Raw genomic sequence first — 18,933 nt, forward strand, 5'->3', positions numbered from 1 at the left:
GGTTATTGAGATCTCTTGAGGCACCAGCCCTTCCCTCTACTGTCTTCCACGGCATCATGTAGGTCGTAAGATCGGTAGTGTATTAATCATCGAAAGAGGGCGTGTGGAACCATTGCTATGCTTGTGAGAGGACGCAAGTGCAAGAGGCAATGCGAGTGAGGGGTCGGGTGGAGCGAAACTTTTTCTGGAGGGACGACCGGCACATTTCTTTTTGTGGAGTTACATTTCACCGTATAATAATGATTTGTTTGCCCTATAATAATGGTTTGGTTTTTATACATGACTATTTTTGAAAAAAATAGGATTAACTTTAAACTGAATCCGGGAAGATCCCCTTACCCAGAGAAGATGTGAAATTAAGATGTGACACATGTATAAAAAGATAGGATTTTTATACATGACTACTTTTTGTGGACTTTGAAATTAAGATGTGACACAAATAAATTTAGAGTTCTTTTTGGATTGTGCTTAATAAGCTGCTAAAAAAATAAAAGAAAAAGACGAAAAGAAGTGGACCAGAAATCCCCATCGTTTTCCTCGGATACCTTCCTTGTCTTACTCGCCGCCGGTACGCCTCTTTACTCCCCGCCGAGGCTCGCCGTACTCTCCTCAGTCCGACCGACCGACCGAGGCCCACCGCGGCTCGACCTGTCGCTGCCGGTGCCCTACCTCTCCTCCTCCGCTGCACCGCACACCCCCTCTGCCCTTCACGCGCCGCCATCGCCGTTTCCCTCCCCCCTGCCCGGTCCGCAATTCCGGCCTCTGCTTTCCGAGGTTAAACTCCATTGACGCCATCGAGAAATTCTTGGTGCACACCGGATCCGCCCTTGTCCCCAGTAAAAGAAGCAACTTTTTGTTTTTGTGTTTGTTTTGGGGGGTGGCTAGGGGGCTTGACTTCTTCTGAAAACTTGTTAGAGAAAATTCTGTTTTAATTGGGCTTCTCCTTGTGTTTTGCAGTTTACAATGGGGAACATTCTCACTTTCATGCCTGGAACAACTGCAGTGGCGAATCATTGCCATCACCAGGAGCAACTCCACCCAGGAGCCACCAGCAGCAGCAGCAGGATAGCAGGCCGTCAGTTTGAACCGCTGAGCATTCTGGCTTTCAGGGCTATGTCTGAGCATATAGTAAGTAGTGAAGCATTCTGTCAAGAGCAGATAGTCGACAGCCGGTTCCAGCTGCTGAGCATTCTGGTTTGCGGAGCAATCCATGACAAGGGAATTACAGGAAACGATCCATTCAAACTGTGTGGCATTCTCATCTGTGGAGTTTTGTCTGACTACATCCGTCACGACGCAGAGGAACCAGCGATTGATCTGCTTGGAGACCTTCCAGAGGTACCACGCTAAAATCTCGTGCTCCAGCCCGTCTGTTGGTCGCGGATTACTAGTTTCTACTTGTGTGCAACTACATTATATTTTTTGTTCTGCAGGACGTGTTATGCACAATTTTATCAAAGTTGCCTCTGGAAGATGCTGTAAGAACCAGTGCCGTATCAAGGAAATGGAGATACTTGTGGACGGTTTGTCCTAAGCTGAGTTTCGATGGAAATAAAATATGTGGCAAGAATAATCATGAGAAAAGAGTGTATAATCTAGTGTTCAGTCACATTGTTAATAGGGTCCTGGGACAGTGCAGTGGCAAGTTGGTTGAAGAGCTTGAAATCAAAATTGAGTTGAACCAGATGTTGGTTGAACATCTTGATAATTGGTTTCGTTTTGCTGTATCATCACGGACAAAGGCACTAGTTTTTGATTTAGCACGAGAACAGCGTCAACCCCCAGGTTGTGTTGATCGGTACAAATTTCCATTTGAGCTTTTAGACGAGGACAGTATATGCCGTCTACAGAAACTTCATCTTAGCTTTGTAGATTTCCAGCCACCAATGCATTTTAGTGGTTTCCCTAACCTAAGGAAGCTTGATCTGAGCATAGTGAATGTCAGTGGGAAGGATATTCAACATATGTTGTCAAACTGCTGTAACCTAGAGTGGCTGAGTATTGTTAGATGCCATTTCAATGGTGAACTAAAGGTTAACGGCCCACTGCCTCACCTGCTATACTTGAAAATTGCTTCCTGCAGATTAAAAAATATAGCATTCCATGCCGTGAACCTTGCGACTTTCGAATACAGAGGAGTGGCGGTGCCTATTGACCTCGGTAAATCATCGGAACTGAAATTTGCAAACATATATTATTTTGGAGACACTCTTGAGCACACTATTACCGTGCTTGCTAAAGTTCTTACAAGTGTGCAACATCTTACCCTCAATGCAGGCTGTAAATCACCAGAGGTTTGCTCTTCAACCATCTTTTATATCGTGGATCATCCCATTATATTATATTATCGTGGCATGACCTTTTGGTTTTCTATCTTTCAGGTTCCCTGTTTGATGTCTTACCCATGCAAGTTTTCTCGGATGACATACTTACAATTGAGGTTGGCCTATGTCAAAGAATTCGACAGCTTGTCGTTGGTCTCTTTTCTGAGGTCTGCTCCTTTAATTGAAAAGTTAGAGCTGCACGTAAGTACCCATATGGTTTTTTGGCTGATAGTCTATACATTTCTTATTAGTATTACTACATTATAGCTTCTGTCAAGGCACTACACATCTCATATTTTAACCATAGAAATGTCATGCTTACAACTGAAAAGCATATTTGTCTGAGTATAAAACGTGATGAGCCAAGTTATGCTGGACAATTTCTTTTTATCTTTGTTGTTGCACATACTGTCTTGGAACTAATGCATGGAGATTGACTATTAGACAGGTTTGCCCCCCCCCCCCTATTTTTTAAGCTACTGTTTTTTGTTCAGTTTAAATCTTTCATAAACTAAAATGACAATTTAATAAACTCTGTCAGCAACTTGGTCACGTACTCAGATTATTCATTGACATTTGATTATAGATAAAATGAACAACAGATTAGTCACAAGCCTTCTCACTTCATTTTTGGTTGTAAATTGTAGTTTTGTAATGCTGCTTATGTGCGCCTGGTACAAGAGCCTGAACCTATGAGGAAGCTTTCGGAGCGTCTATTCAACGACATGAAGAGCCTGCACATTACAGGTTTTGAAGCATGCAAGGGCGAAGTTGAGTTCCTTCTGCACATGGTTGAAAATGCCCCTGCATTGGAGTTCTTATGTATAGATCACTCATATCAATATCCAATAGAAGGCTTTCGCAAAGACAAAGAATTGGATGTTGACTTGCTTCATACAACTACAAGAAGGCATCTTAAAGGAAAAATTTCACCCAATTGCACCTTGATTTTACTTTAAGGGATCAGTTGGTGTAGGGATGTATAGCCAGGGATGGAAATCCGATGTGGTATCCTGATGAAATGTTGGGGGCAGCAGAGGATGGACTGTCAGGTTCAGAGAACGCGCCGACTGTTTCAGTTGTCCAGTGGCTATGAGAAGTCCATCAAGCGTGATCCGACGGCTCGTGATGCTCGCCGTGTTTTTACTAGTTATCTGTAGCATTTCATTTACTGTTCTCTTTCATTTCACTGTCAAGGCTATATGACAGCCAAGTCCCACCGCTGCGTGGGTATGCCATTTCTATTGTGATCAAGGTTTTGGTTACCGAATGAGGCATTTTTACCGAGGGGGACTGGAAAACGCGGTTACCACGGTTACCGAGAAATACCGAAAAATACCGAGAATATTTCGAACGAATTTTATAGTTGAATTTTGAATTCAAATAAGTTAATGAACGAACATTTGAACCAAAGACCTCTCAAAACACGAACTAGGTTCCGACCAACAAGCCAAAACCAACTCTCATGATATTAATTAGATTCTATGTACTTTACTATAAATTGAGTGTTTAAATTCAAAAAATTCAAATAACTGGTATTTTTTGCTTGGTACGTGGATTTACCGAGGGGCACGGAAATACGCGGTAACCATGGTAAATCTCGAAATTTCGACCGGTAACCAAAACCTTGATTGTGATCAAATCACTTTACAGCTATACTGCTACAGTACACTATAATTAAGATTTCCTCTTTGCTTGGCTGAATTGATTCCTGAAGTCCGCTCAAACCCTAGCTTCTAAATCGATCCCCTTGTAAGCATCAACACTGTAACTGGGTACATAACATGGATAAGCACTGCGGCTATTTTTGATTTCATTTTGTTGGCAATGATTTCTGAATGTTATGCAAAACACACCGTTGCTGCATCTGTCACTCTACTTTGCAGTTGCAGGTGTCTGTCTCAAAATTTGGTGTAAATCCAACTACGTACATGCTAACAACACATAGTTGCCGCCCACACTTGACCTCATCTGTCTCCTAGTTTCTGCTATCTATCCGAACACATGAACATGAATGAATGCAGCTACGAATATACTCAGCAAATGAAGAGCGCGAGTGTATCTACTCTATGATGAACGACAAGATCGGACCTCGGCGAAAGAGTGATGGCCGTGCTCCGGAATCCATAAGGATGTTGTCGATGATGAGAGCCTCCTTGCGAGGGAGGTGCGGCGGCACATCCACGACCACCGTCGACGTCTCGACGCTATCCCAGCCCCGGATCATCGCTCGTGCCTCATCAGCACTCGAAACAAGCACCGCCTGGACGCTCTCCTCGGAATCAACCTTGCCCTCGGCAGCAGCATCACTCGGCGTAGTCAGAGCTACAATGGCAGCAGCACACGCAGCGGCGGCGGCATCCCGCATCTCGAGCATCCTCATCATGGCCAGGACGTGAACAGTGATGACGTACACCGTGCGGTCAAGGGCTAGACGAAGGGCGATCAGCGCAGGGGTCGGAGCAACCACTCGACGTCGAGCCGGGAACCTCGCGAGAGCGTGGCGGATCAGTAAGTGCACGCCGTCATCAGCGGCTGCGGCTGCGGCTGGGGTCGGAGCACGCGGGCGGAGCCTGGCGGGTGCACGCGGGGGCGGGGGTGGGATGCCCGCGTGGGCCTCCTCGGTGCCCGAAGGGAGAAGACGGAGGCTGAGAGGCCGGAGAAGACCGACAAAATCTAGAAGGACGGCATCCTTCTGGCGGGGAATCGCGGACAGGAGCCGGCGCAAGGCTAGGTAGAACAGCACGGCAAGGACGGTGGACTTGGCGCGGGCGCTCGGGGTCGGCGGAAGAAGCCGCCGACACTGGTGCTCTGGAAGGCGAAGGAGGAGCCGCAGCGCGAACGGCTCCGTCGGCGGCGGAACAACGCGGCGTGCCCAGTGGACCAGAGCGCCAAACACTATCCTGTCCAACTGCTCGCGGGCGTCGACTGGAGCGGGAGGCGCTGGGGCGTGGAGTGCAGCAGGAGGCGCCGCCGCGTCGACTGGAGCGGGCTGCGCGCCCGAGCGGATCCGGGCGAGCGCGAGGCGGAGCAGAGCCATGGGGAGGAGGGGCGGAGCGACCGCGAACGGAGGCGTCTGGCCGCGAGGGAGGCGGAGGATCCCGGCGGAGAGGACGGCGGCGAGGATGCTGCTGGCCTCCGCGGGCTGCGTGGCTGGTGGCGGGAGGAGTACTCGAGCTGCCTCGCGCGCCAGGAAGCAGAGGAAGTCGAGGGGGGCGTCCGGTGGGAGGCCGCGGCGACGGCGGTGGAGAAGCCAGAGGAGGCGGCGGAGCAGGCGAGCGACGAGCTCCATGGCTGCCGGCGGCGAGCTGTTGGTACTCGGCGGTTACGGTGGGCGGGAGGGTTCTGATTTTGGGGGCACGGGCGGGGATTTCGTGTTTTTTTTTTCCTTTAGGGAACGTGGTAATTATATTTAGATGGGAAAAGATTACTCGTGCTCTCTTTTCTGGCCTTCAATCAAATCAAATTTGGGATACACATTTCCCTTCAATTCTTGTTCGAGACAATTTAATTTGTATAAAAAAATGCATCATTTCTTTGCATGGATATTATCTACTTATCTTTTGCAGATCAAAGAGAGTCGAGGACGACTCTTCATCAAGGGAGGGAGGATGATGAGCACATGGGTACATCATACATGGCATTTCATAAAAGTGCACAATTTAGTTGGAAAGAATTACTAAGCCGAATCAAGCAAGCACATGGCCAGGTGAACGCTAAATTAAGTTCATACCACAATCTTGAACACATGGTTGCACTTTCATCCCCATTGTTGTTGGTTGAACTTAGGTATCACATGGAAGAAATCCAACAACCTATGAGCTCTTTAAGCAACCGGTTTGGAGGAACAAGTTTGAAGAAAACAAGTTTCAAGTGAAGCTGATGCTGTCAGTTTTTACCTTTGATGTTTCATGGTGGCACACCCATATGGTGGAGAGACGTGGCAATAGGGTTACATCAACAGAAGCTAAATCAAATTATCTTTCCAATGCAAAAAACCTCACATCATTTGAAGTTGTGAGTCAAAAGTACTAGTCATTCTCGTGGAAGGTTTCCAGGCTGTCTGGGCTTCGCGAATTTCCGAGGAGCTCTCCAACAACTTCCAAAGTTGACTGCTTATTCCCCCAAAGAAGCCATGCAAACCTGCTTACTTTTGAAACCATTTTCACACCTAGCTAACGGGGGTTGTCCCTGCTATAAGACCCCATCTCCCCCATCCTCTTAAAAACCTTTTGTCAAACCATTCAGCTACAAGCTTATGCAGTAAGACTGCTAGAGAGATTCGAGAGATCTTGCTACCTTTGCTCTTGTGAGTTCATTCGGATTCGCGAGAATGAACCTCTGGTTCCCCCTAGTTCGTGCTCTATGGTTCCGTCCGTTTTGTGTGGATTAGTCCCGGTTTGTGGTTCTGCGATTGTTCGGAAAGTGGGTTGGAGTTCTTGTAGCTTCGGTCAGCCATCCCCAATGTATGGGTTGCATCCAACCTTGGCAGGTATAAAGCTAGTTATCCCGGCTGCTTGCAGCTTGTTATCCCTCCCGATTCGATCCTACGACGTGAAGATCGGGCCACCCTCGGGCGTGAACTCGTTATTCGGTTTCTCACCTATCATCTGGCATCAGAGCCTTCATTGATACGTAGGATCTATTATCCAAGTTTATCTTGCTATCATCCCTTTAGATCGAGTGTTTTTATGCTATATTTTCTGTCCTAGAAGTCCAAAGCCCCACCAAAAATAAATCCAAGCCTTGTTGGTGCTGAGATCTTGTTGTTGCATACCTTGTATGTTCTTCATCTTTTAGATCTGCACTAAGTTCATCTTTGTAATTGCTTTCAGATTTGGTTGGTGTGCTTTGGGAAAAAAGAGAAAAAAAAAGAGTGGCAAAAAAAGTCAAGAGAGAAAAAAGAAAGTGTTGTGTAAGATCCAAAAGTTTCAGCTTGGTAGAAAAATTTCAGAAGCTTGGGTGTTCTGTGTTCTTCAATCTTGGTGCAAAGGTGCAGCAGATCTATCCCCATATTTTCTTGGTTTGCATCAACTTGATTTCAGCACAAGCCCCCTTTTGTTTACCCCACCGAGCTCCACCAAAAACCGAAGCTAGTTCTTTGATCCCTGTCTTTCAATCGCTTTAACACATCCGGGAGAAGCACAATCTGATGTGAACTCATAAGAACTTTGGTGAGTAAGAGGTGAGGTTGTGTGATTCCACAAAATTATCCTATTCCACTTTTGGCCTTACTAACATGGCAGGATCTAGATCGAGTGTTCATGGAGAAAACCATGGGGAAGAAGATGCCCGGTCACACGTGCTGATTTTCAGGAATTGGTTTGAAACCTTGGAAGGATGTTTCACGAGTGACCTCCAGCAGGTGGCGATAGGGTTCGACACCGAGAACACCCTATTGACCCACTTGAGGAAGTTGTGGATGAGAATTTCGTGCATGCTGCTGTTGATGGTGCCTTGGAGGATGATAACAATGGCTATGGTGGACATGTGGCTGCTGCTCATGGAGGGCAGCGAGGAGGACAACTTCGAGGGCAAGGCCATGGTCCTCGTGGGCACTACTATGACCTTCATGAGCGTGTTGCTCGTGGTCATGGAGATGATTTTGATGATTATGATAGTGTCCCATACCGTTGTGCTGCTGAAGATGGGCATCATGCCGAACATCGTGACCGAGTTGGTCGAGATGACATAGCAAGAATCAAGTTGCACGCCCCCAAGTTCACAGGAAGGGAAGACCCCGATGCATATTTTGATTGGGAAGAGCAGTGTGATCAGATTTTTCGTATCCATAACCTTGCTGATCCGAAGAGAGTAAACCTTGCTTGTGTTGTGTTTTCTGGTTATGCACTCACTTGGTGGAATCAACTACAAGAAGATCAGCTGCTGCTAGGCCGTGGCCACATGGACACTTGGGAAGAGATGAAACAAGCCATGAGGCGAAGGTTTGTTCCTTTACAATATCAAAGAGATCTCCGGAACAAATTGCAGCGCCTCAACCAAGGTACGCGCACGATGGATGAGTACTATAAAGAGATGGAATTACTTCTCGTTCGTGCTCGTATTCATGAGGATGAGGAGTCAAAGATGGCAAGATTTCTGCATGGTCTCAACAATGAAATTTCTGATTTTGTGGAGATGTTTCCCTATAACACTCTACAAGATCTTCTGGAGCAAGCAAAGCGCACAAAGAGGAAGGTGCAGCGGAGTGGTCATGGACGGATATCCCATAACCACACCACTACACCATGGCAAAAGTCGCAGTTGAGTGCCTCTCATGGTGGTTCTCGGTTTCAGCATACTTCACATCCTACTACCACCCGACGAACATCAGCTTCATCGTCATCATCACCGGCTCCTAGAATGTTGACAAGCGCGCTCCTTCTGCTGCCGGAAGTACCTCTAACCCCACGACTGTACCATCATCTCTAAGCCAAGACATTGAGTGTTGGAAGTGCAAAGGGCATGGGCCCATTTCTTCTGAATGTCGAAACAAGAGAGTTCTATTTATCAATGAACAAGGTGAATGGGAATCTGAGAGTGATAAGAAAAGCAAGTTGAGTGGCTCCACCAAATGTGAGGAAGAGAGTCCACTTTCCAAAATTCCATATAATGAGAGTGATAATAAAAGTGAAGTGAGTGAGTCCACAAAATGTGAGGATCAGATTGATCATCATGAGATTAAGGAAATGAAAGATCTCTACCTAGATATACCACACATTCAGCGAGAGAGGATAAATGTCTTGTGTGAGTCCACAAAATGTGAGATTGAGATCATTCCACACCACATTAGAGAGATGAGTGAACCACAACATAATATACCACATCATCCAATAGAGAGGATTAGTGAGTTGTGTGAGTCCATCAAACGTGAGATTGAGGTGTTTCCCCATAATATGAAAGAGATGAGTGATCCACCGAATGAAAAGAGAGAGGAACATTCAATAACTAACCTTTCACAAAATTCTCTTTCTTTGCAATATGTGCAGGTGCAAAAGGCATACATATCAGCTCTCTTGCAACGATGGGAGACTGAGATCCAAGATAAAATATGGAGGACATGGAGTACCACTACACAAGGTGCGTGTGTGAAGATTGTTTTTCCGAAAGGCATTCAAGTACTCAATGAGGTAAAACAAAAAGGATCTTCCATTTTGATGAAGCCAGAGGTATGCACTTATGAATTTTTGAAGCAATGGCGCGATAAGATTAGAGAAAAAAATGTTTGGTACATCATCCATCCAACAATATGTTTTTGTTAATCTTGAAGAGGCTATTAAAGATCCAATAAAACTGAATGTTGCACATGATTATTCATCATTTTCTTTTCCTAGTTATTTTGTATTGTCCTTGTGCTATAATCTTCTAGACCAAATGAAGTCGAGGACAACTTTTCTCCTAGAGAGGGAGGCTGACATGGACATGGACATGGTTGGCTATAAATTTGTACTCCATGGAAGTGTTTGCTGGAAGGAACTCCTAAGTCGAACAAAACATCATGTTTTCATCATCCATAAGATAGAAAAGTTGAAAACTAAAATTCTCTATATCATGAAACCTTTGCATTATGATTTGGTATTGCCCTGCTTTCTTTTGTGTGATGACCAGGTAGAGTCAAGGACGACTCCTTTTGAAGAGAGGGGGGATGATGAGGACATATCGATCATTGAAATGACACCAATCATCCTTGAACAAACTCTAAGTTGTGACAAACAAGTAGATGATTAGATGCAACACAATTCAAAGGTGAAAGCTACAAATGAGGATTGCATCATTTCTTTGCATGGATATTATCTACTTCCCTTCTACTTATCTTTTGCAGATCAAAGAGAGTCGAGGACGACTCTTCATCAAGGGAGGGAGGATGATGAGCACATGGGTACATCATACATGACATTTCATAAAAGTGCACAATTTAGTTGGAAAGAATTACTAAACCGAATCAAGCAAACACATGGCCAGGTGAACGCTAACTTAAGTTCATACCACAATCTTGAACACATGGCTGCACTTTCATCCCCATTGTTGTTCATTGAACTTAGGTATCACATGGAAGAAATCCAACAACCTGTGAGCTTTTGAAGCAACTGGTTTGGAGGAACAAGTTTGAAGAAAACAAGTTTCAAGTGAAGCTGATGTTGTCAGTTTTTACCTCTGATGTTTCGTGGTGGCACACCCATATGGTGGAGATACGGGGCCATAGGGTTACATCAACAGAAGCTAAATCAAATTATCTTTCCAATACAAAAAATCTCACATCATTTGGAGTTATGAGTCAAAATTACTAGTCATTCTCGTGGGAGGTTTCCAGGCTGTCAGGGCTTCGTGAATTTTCGAGGAGCTCTCCAACAACTTCCAAAGTTGACTGCTTATTCCCCCAAGGAAGCCATGCAAACCTGCTTACTTTTGAAACCATTTTCACACCTAGCTAAGGGGGGTTGTCCCTGCTATAAAACCCCATCTCCCTCATTCTCTTAAAATCCTTTTGTCAAACCATTCAACTACAAGCTTATGCAGCAAGACTGCTAGAGAGATTCAAGAGATCTTGCTACCTTTGCTCTTGTGAGTTCATTCAGATTCACGAGAAGGAGCCTATGGTTCTCCCTAGTTCATGCCCTACGGTTCTGGCCGTTTTGTGTGGATTAGTCCCGGTTTGTGGTTCTGCGACTATTTGGACAGCGGGTTGGAGTTCTTATAGCCTCGGTTAGCTATCCCCAACATACGGGTTGCATCCAACCTTGGTAGTTATAAAGCTAGTTATCCCGGCTGCTTGTAGCTAGTTATCCCTCCCGATTCGATCCTACAACGTGAAGATCGGGCCACCTCGGGCGTGAACTCGTTCATCGGGTTCTCACCTATCAGAAGGCATGGGAGGGAATGTATTATGGCAAGTCTCGTGATGCCACAATTGTGCTAGAGGTCGTAACATCTGAGGATTTATGGATTTGGCATTGCTTTTTTGGTATGCCGGGTACTCTCAATGATATCAATGTGTTGCAACGGTGTCATTTGTTTGCTAGGCTAGCTAGTGGTGATGCTCCTGCTTGCAACTGCACTATCAATGGGCATGAATACATAAAGGGGTACTATCTTGCAGATGGTATGTACCCTCCTTGGTGCACATTTGTCAAGAGCATCAAAGAACACACAACTAGGAAACAATGTGAATTTGCAAGGGTGCAAGAGGTGGCCCGAAAAGATATTGAAAGAGCATTCGGGGTTTTGCAATCAAGGTTTGCCATTTGTTCGTGGTCCTCTGCTTGTTTTTGGGACAAGCGGACCTTGAGAAACATCATGACATGCTGTGTTATTCTTCACAATATGATTCTCGAAGATGAGAGAGGCATGAACTTGGAGTTATTCTACGATAATGTGGGTAGCCGTGTGAAACCAGCCACAGACCCTAACCGCATTAGAGCTTTTCTTCAGACCTACAAGGAGATTGAAAACACAAACACCCACTTTCAGCTTCAGGAGGATCTCATTGAGCACCATTGGCAAAGGGCTAGACAGTAACAAAACTCATTTTTGTATTCATTTTCATTTAATTCATGTGTAATTGTATTCGGGAAAAGTTTTATATTGAATTATTTAGTTTGCTTCGGTGATTTGAATAATTATTTGTAATATGGATGACTGTTGTATTGTGGTGTGGTATTGATATTTTTTCTGAATAATTATTTATAATATGGATGATTGTTGTATTGTGGTGTGGTATTAATATTTGCAAACCTTCGGGAGCGGTGCAAGAGCAGACCCCGCAAAGCCGACCCATAAAAGAGCATATTCCGCGAATATCCTTTTATACAGTTCCCTTTTGCGGGGTCTGACTCTGCGGCCGCCCGCGTCGACCACAAAGCCGTTTTTCCATGAAATACAAACGCGTTTTGCGGGTCGACGTTATACGAGGTCTGTTGGAGATGCTCTCAACCCCGTGGTTAATGAAGGAATTGTTATATTGTTATCAAGGTTACCTCGTAGCAGAAACACCTCGATGTTTAAAGTTGTCGCCCTGTCAATTTTATAGTTGAAGCTCATGTTTTACCAACGACACTAGTCAATGGTAAAAGAGGGTGTATGTCGAGTTGTGCGTGATTTTCTGGAGGGGGTTGCGGCACCAGATTCCTTCAATGCGACAGTGATTGTGATGATTCTGAAAGTTAACTCACCGGTGTTACTTTTGTAGTTCCAACCTATAAGATTATGTAATGTTCTCTACAAGATCGCGGCGAAGGTTCTGGCAAATAGGCTTAAGGCTATTCTTCCTATTCTCATATCGGAAGAGCAAAGTGCCTTTGTCCCAGGACGGCTTATCATGAATAACGTTATTGTGGCGTATAAATGTGTGCATGCAATTCGGACAAGGAAGCGCGGTGAAGTTGGATATGATGAAGGCATACGACCGTGTCGAGTGGATTTTTCTTGAGCATATGTTTACACAATTCGGCTTTGCCCCTGGGTGGATAGCGATGATCATGAGATGTGTGACCTCTGCAAACTTTATGGTGAAATTTAATGGAGGATTATATAGAGGTTTTGTTCCATCAAGGGGTCTCCAGCAGGGTGATCCATTGTCACGCCCAATATGCGACCCTATCCTAAAGGAACTTGATAGAAGCGCATATTGGAGACGCTTTTGCAAGGTGGATATCATTACACCGTACCATTACATAATAGTTGGGGATACATACAAGAGGCATAAAATGCCACACGAATACAACATCATCATACGTAAGAGCAACATCCGACTACAGATGAAACACAAACAGAAGCTCAAATGACATCCACCCTGCTAGCCCAGGCTGCCAACCTGAAACCTAACCCCTGATCGAAGAAGAAGTATAAGAAGAACTCCAAAACAAGCAAACATGGCTCTCGCGTCACGACCATCGCATTACATGTACCTGCAACTGTTGTTGTAGTAATCTGTGAGCCACGAGGACTCAGCAATCCCATTATCATGAGTATCAAGACTAGCAAAGCTTAATGGGTATGGAATGGATAAGTGGGTGAGGTTGCAGCAGCGACTAAGCATGATATGGCGGCTAACTTACGAATACAAGAATAAGATGAGAAGCTACGCAAATGGTCGCAAACTAGTGATGATCAAGAAATGATCCTAAACTACTTACGTCCAAACATAACCCAAACCGTGTTCACTTTCCGGACTCCGCCGAGAAGAGACCATCACGGCTACACACGCGGTTGATGCATTTTAATTAAGTCAAGTGTTAAGTTCTCTACAACCAGATATTAAAAAATTCCCATCTGCCACATAACCGCGGGCACGGCTCTCGAAAGTTTATACCCTGCAGGGGTGTCCCAACTTAGCCCATCACAAGCTCTCACGATCAACGAAGGATATTCGTTCTCCCGAAAAGACCCGATCAGACTCGGAATCCCGGTTACAAGACATTTCGACAATGGTAAAACAAGACCAGCAAGACCGCCCGTCTGTGCCGACAAATCCCGATAGGAGCTGCACATATCTCGTTCTCAGGGCACACCGGATGAGACATCCTACGAGTAAAACCAACCCTCAAGTTTCCCCGAGGTGGCCTCGTAGTCTACTCGGTTCGGACCAACACTTAGAGAAGCACTGGTCCGGGGGGGGGTTAAATAAACATGACCTTCGGGTTTATAATCCTAAGGGAAAGTTAGTAGGTTGTTAGGCAAATGTAAAACTAAGGTTGGGCCTTGTTGGAGGAGTTTTATTCAAAGCAAACTGTCAAGGGGTTCTCATAAACCCGACCGCGTTAGTATGTTTGCCACTGTTACGGTTGCTACAAAACTGCTACTGTTACTTTTGCCACCGTTGCTGTTACTTTCATACTATCTTCCTACTAAATACTTTGCTGCAAATATTAAGTCTTTCAGGTGTGGTTGAATTGACAACTCAGTTGCTAATACTTGAGAATATTCTTTGGCTCCCCTTGTGTCGAATCAATAAATTTGGGTTGAATACTCTACCCTCGAAAACTGTTGCGATCCCCTATACTTGTGGGTTATCACCTGCTGAAGTATCTAGGTGACCAACTGAAGGGGCCGATTCTTTTCGGTTGCAGATTGTCGAGAGTTAGATTATGGGAAACTGCCCATAGAATCAACCATCCGATTCACTTAAGATATTATAGTATGAGTTGTAGGGATGAAAACAGCGTGGAAACGGACGGAACTGTACCATATTTGTTTTCATTTTTTTGCAGAAGCAGAAATGAATACAGAAACCCCGGAAACGAATACGAAAACAAATACTACCGGAATCAGACGCGGAGCGAATACAGAGCGGACATGGAAACAAAACGGTTTGTTGACCAGAACTTAAAACCTCCTTGAATCGTAGAGAAATATAAACAAAAAAAATAAATTTATGGAATTGTTAACATGACTACAAAATAATATGGTTATGTTAGCAACATAGGATAGTATTGTAGTAGTACATGACAATCCCGTATAGGGTCTAGTTGAGTACATGTGTGGTAGTAAAAGTTGGTCCTCAAATGATCAATTCTGGTCATTCTACCCATTGTGTCATTGTGTGTTCTTTCGTAGTTGGGCCACCTATAGTAGAAACAGAAATTCCATATTTACGGAAACAGAAAGTTCCGTTTCCACGTCTGTTCCACCGGCAAACACCGTTCTGTTTTTGTTTCCATTTTCGCATAAAAAATTCCATTTCCATTTCCGTTTTGCAAATTTCCATTTTTATTTTCATATTTCCTCTCTGTTTCCATTTTTGGTCCGGAAAAGCGGAAACTTTCCACTCCATTTGCATCCCTTTATATGTAAAAAGAGTCTATGATGCCCTTAGATTTAAACCATGTGTTGAATTGCTAACACTTGGTTGCTTCGAACAATTTCTCATTGAATATGATCACCAAAATGATTTACGAATACCATAAAGTGCTAAATATTTAAATTTAAAAGGTTGTAAAGTTTTGTTACTGAACATCCCTTGTCTCTCTACTCCAGGTTCCATGCTCATGTAACTTGATATCAAAATTGCAGTTGTGGAGACACATGCATGCATTGACGACCATCTTTTGGGTCTCCAGTTTATACCATGGTATGCTTAGGAGAACTCGCCATTTCATCCTGGGAACACCAAATGATTTTTTGATGATGTTTCGCAATGAAGAATGAAATGGTTGAATGTCTCGTGTTTCCCCTTCGGAGGTGTTCTGGGAAGCATCATGGCCATCATCTCATGAATCTCCTGTCTTGTTGGATCCACAATCTCGTTTGCACTCTGATTTTGCACTCTCTTTTCCTTGCATCAAATACTTCGACAATATGCATCATTGCCTCATTTTTAGCATTCTTGCTTGCCATCTTTTCATTAACCTTAGGACTTGGTGAATAAGGATTACACAAGTCATGAGAGGTTTAGCCAGAATCATATTCCAAATGGACTTGACAGGGACCACCTTGATATGTGGGGTTTGGCACCATCACATGCTCATTCGTGACACAACAAGCATCACATACATCTCTCTCATTTGATCCTCCTCTGCTCGTGGAGCAAACCGAAACTTGGCAGCTTGCAGACATGCTTGCAATCAAATAGCACAGATACACATTAAATGCAATGATACCTGCAACATTACACTACATGGAAAAATTACATGACAACAATGATACCTTTAAATTAAATGCTCACTAATCATTGACAGCATCAATGGTCTTTCTAAAATGATCTCTTCCTATGCTAGATGCGTTTTGAAGCAATGTATTCCATATGCTATAATCAATTCTACATGCATCACACCTGTTTTTTAATTGCCAACACGAATAATTTCTCATTGTGCGCTCATTGAACTTCCTAATCAAATTATCATACCCTCTTTCGGACTAGCCAATGTATAAGTGCATCTAGTGCCTCCTTTGTAGATTGTGGATGATTTATGAAAAAAGTTGTTAAGGGACTAATGTGTTTGTGAGTATAGTCCCTGAGCATTTGGTTTAAGCACTGTTAGTTAAAAGTGATGTGAAGACATTGAAGATTTTGGTGCGCCCGTCGAAGACTTAGCTGAAGATTTGGACCCTGAAGACTTACCTCTTTAATAGTTCTTTTTGTTATTCTTTGAGCCAACATGGCAAAACATATTTGCTAGGGGGGAGGGTGGGGGTGTTCATGTGTTACTAAGACAATGGTGTGTCTCCAGTTGTGCTCAATCGAACCTATTTCTTTGAAGTTGAAGACTTTGGAAATCTCCTTTGCAGAGTCTTCAGGCTTGCATGTTGAAGGTAATTCTTTAGAACACGTAAGTTTGAATTCTTCGCTGAGGAGTTAGGAAACCTTTTGTAAGGTTATTCTACATTGAAGAATTTGAAATTTCAATTTCCAGTCGTTATGATAACTGATGGCAACATGTTGGTGGACGCGTCTTTTCCAATAGCATGTCGGCTACTCTGCGTTATTCAGGAGAAGTATTGTATGAGAAACCCCTCCCCCTGACGAAATTGAGTGAATCCTAGGTGAGGAAAACCCAGAGCCTAATAGCAAAGTGATTGAGTGCCACATGTTCAACAAACTCAACAAACATATCTTTATCTAACCGTTGAATTATATTCAGAACAACACATCCCTTTGACTTCTTAGTATATAAGTACACGTGCTTGTCCTCCTTTCAATTCTTAGTGAGGGTCTTATCTTTTCGCCGAACTCTCCCTCTCAAACTATAGCGCCACGCTGGATTACATCTTGCCAGAGAAGGACGCCCTTAGATGCCGCTATTTCTTTGATGTCACCTTCAACACGTCGACCGGGACAGATCCTCCTCCGCCATCGTTGTGGAAGTTTTTGTCACCTATTTAGGGCACAAGGAACAAATCTATGACTTCTCGTTTTCATCGGAGACACAGTTCGTCGAGTTCATCTTCGTGTAACTTTCTTTGATTTTACTGCTCCTTTTGACCTTTCTAATAAAATTTCTTACTAATGGTGTTGCTCTAGGCTATTTCTTCAGCACTCCTAGACTCTGTGTCAAACCCTTTACATCAGAAAATTCCACTAAGTCTTTTAACAATCAATCATGTATTATTTTGCATATTCGTCAATCTGCACAAGTTTAGTACCAGAAAGTTAAATTTCTCAACGAAATTCATCAAAGTATTCCTCTCCAAAAAAGTTTTCTTTTCAAAACTCAATCTTAGCTAAGCATGTGACCGTATCTACTTTCCTCGCATCTAAATTCTTCATACATACCATGTATGTTGCTGATGCATCCGGTTCTGAAAGCTATAATCAGTTTGTTGTAGATCTCAAACAACAAATTGACATGTCTTAGGCGACTATTGTTGAGGAATCATCCAACCAGTCTTTAAACAAGCCTATAGTTGTGAACAAAATATCAGAACCAAGTTCCTCAGCTCAGCCAAAACATGTCAGAAAGGGTGGGAAGAAGAAAATTTAGAATAGTACCAAAGATATCCTTGAAGATATCAAGAGTGGATATGAAACACCTGAAGAAGTAGAAAATTTGGACCAAAGAAAGACGAGATTGCGTAATGTTGGGCTAAAGATTGGCTCAACTACCAATTCATCATTGAATTTAATATGGTGAAGTTTGCTATTACACCACCACCGAAGGATTTGAAAATCTCTACCCAACCTCCTCCTGGAGTTGATGTTCAACCGCATGAATATAGCATCAAAGTTGCTGACGACTTTCCTACAACGTGTCACACACCAATTTACAAATTGGAGTGTCACATGTGTCAGCCCAGGAATCACTCTGGCACAAACTAGTATCACAACACATACATGCATACTACAATGTTTCACAAGGCTCTTATGGCAATCTTAATATACCATTCACATAAGTAACTAAATAACTTATCAGACTACAACAGAAGACTTTAAGTGGGGCACCAAGGGTTGGGTTGGACTCCATTCGAAAGGGATCTGGTTGGATCACTGTTCCCTAGCATTGCTCTCGATCAGTTCCTTCTAGCCGAAGGAAGATCAATCCTCTCTTCGGCCACAACAGCGAGCTAGTGAGTGCTTAATAAGTACCCACAAGATAACCAAAAATAACATATACCAATAAGCGAAGGAATATATGGCATAAATATAAACATGAAAATTCTAATTACCAAGGCATAAATAACATGCAGATAAAGAGATTGAATAATATTTCAATATCTCCTTATGATCATCCTGAGATCATAGGAAGTCTCATCATGGCCTCAAAGGCAACATTTCTTATGCTTACTAGGCTCTACATTTCTTAGCCATTCCATGGCCCACACTTGTATCTTTCAGCACCACCTATCCGACGCTCCAACTGCCATTTTAGTGCAACACATGCACTCCTAGCGTCACATATCATCTTTGTTTCACCTGCTCGATGATTTAGTTCTCCGTTTAATTTCCTGCTCTTTTATTTTGATTTGAACCTCCAAGTTCGAGAATGACCAAATAATGACACATATACCCTTTGCGTCTAGGATTCCTATGTCGCTGGCAAACTCTTGGTCTTTGTCACAATGAGACGGAGGTGAATGTCCAACAGTCCCACATCGTTGGTCAGTCTCCCTCGGAGATGCGGTTCAACCGTACCGAGGGCGCCTAGTGAAGATAAAACCACTTCGTCTACAACGAGAT

The 18,933-nt window shown here is 43.7% G+C and overlaps 1 protein-coding gene across 2 annotated transcripts; it reads left to right on the top strand.

Annotated features, from left to right (window-relative positions):
• The first annotated feature begins 540 nt into the window (after nt 1–540).
• Nucleotides 541–3,594, top strand: LOC123117851 (F-box/FBD/LRR-repeat protein At1g13570-like). Of its 2 annotated transcripts, none has more exons than XM_044538519.1 (5): nt 541–808; nt 958–1,338; nt 1,434–2,294; nt 2,382–2,525; nt 2,972–3,594. In XM_044538519.1, exons 2-5 carry the CDS (start codon nt 964–966, stop codon nt 3,281–3,283), a joined length of 1,692 nt encoding a protein of 563 aa, XP_044394454.1. In that variant the 5' UTR covers nt 541–808; nt 958–963; the 3' UTR covers nt 3,284–3,594. The 2 variants fall into 2 exon arrangements, with proteins under 2 accessions (XP_044394454.1, XP_044394455.1); XM_044538520.1 differs by having other exon boundaries at nt 541–774.
• The last annotated feature ends 15,339 nt before the right edge of the window (nt 3,595–18,933 follow it).

This window comes from Triticum aestivum, chromosome 5B (genome assembly GCF_018294505.1).
Source record: "Triticum aestivum cultivar Chinese Spring chromosome 5B, IWGSC CS RefSeq v2.1, whole genome shotgun sequence".
Taxonomy (NCBI): domain Eukaryota; kingdom Viridiplantae; phylum Streptophyta; class Magnoliopsida; order Poales; family Poaceae; genus Triticum; species Triticum aestivum.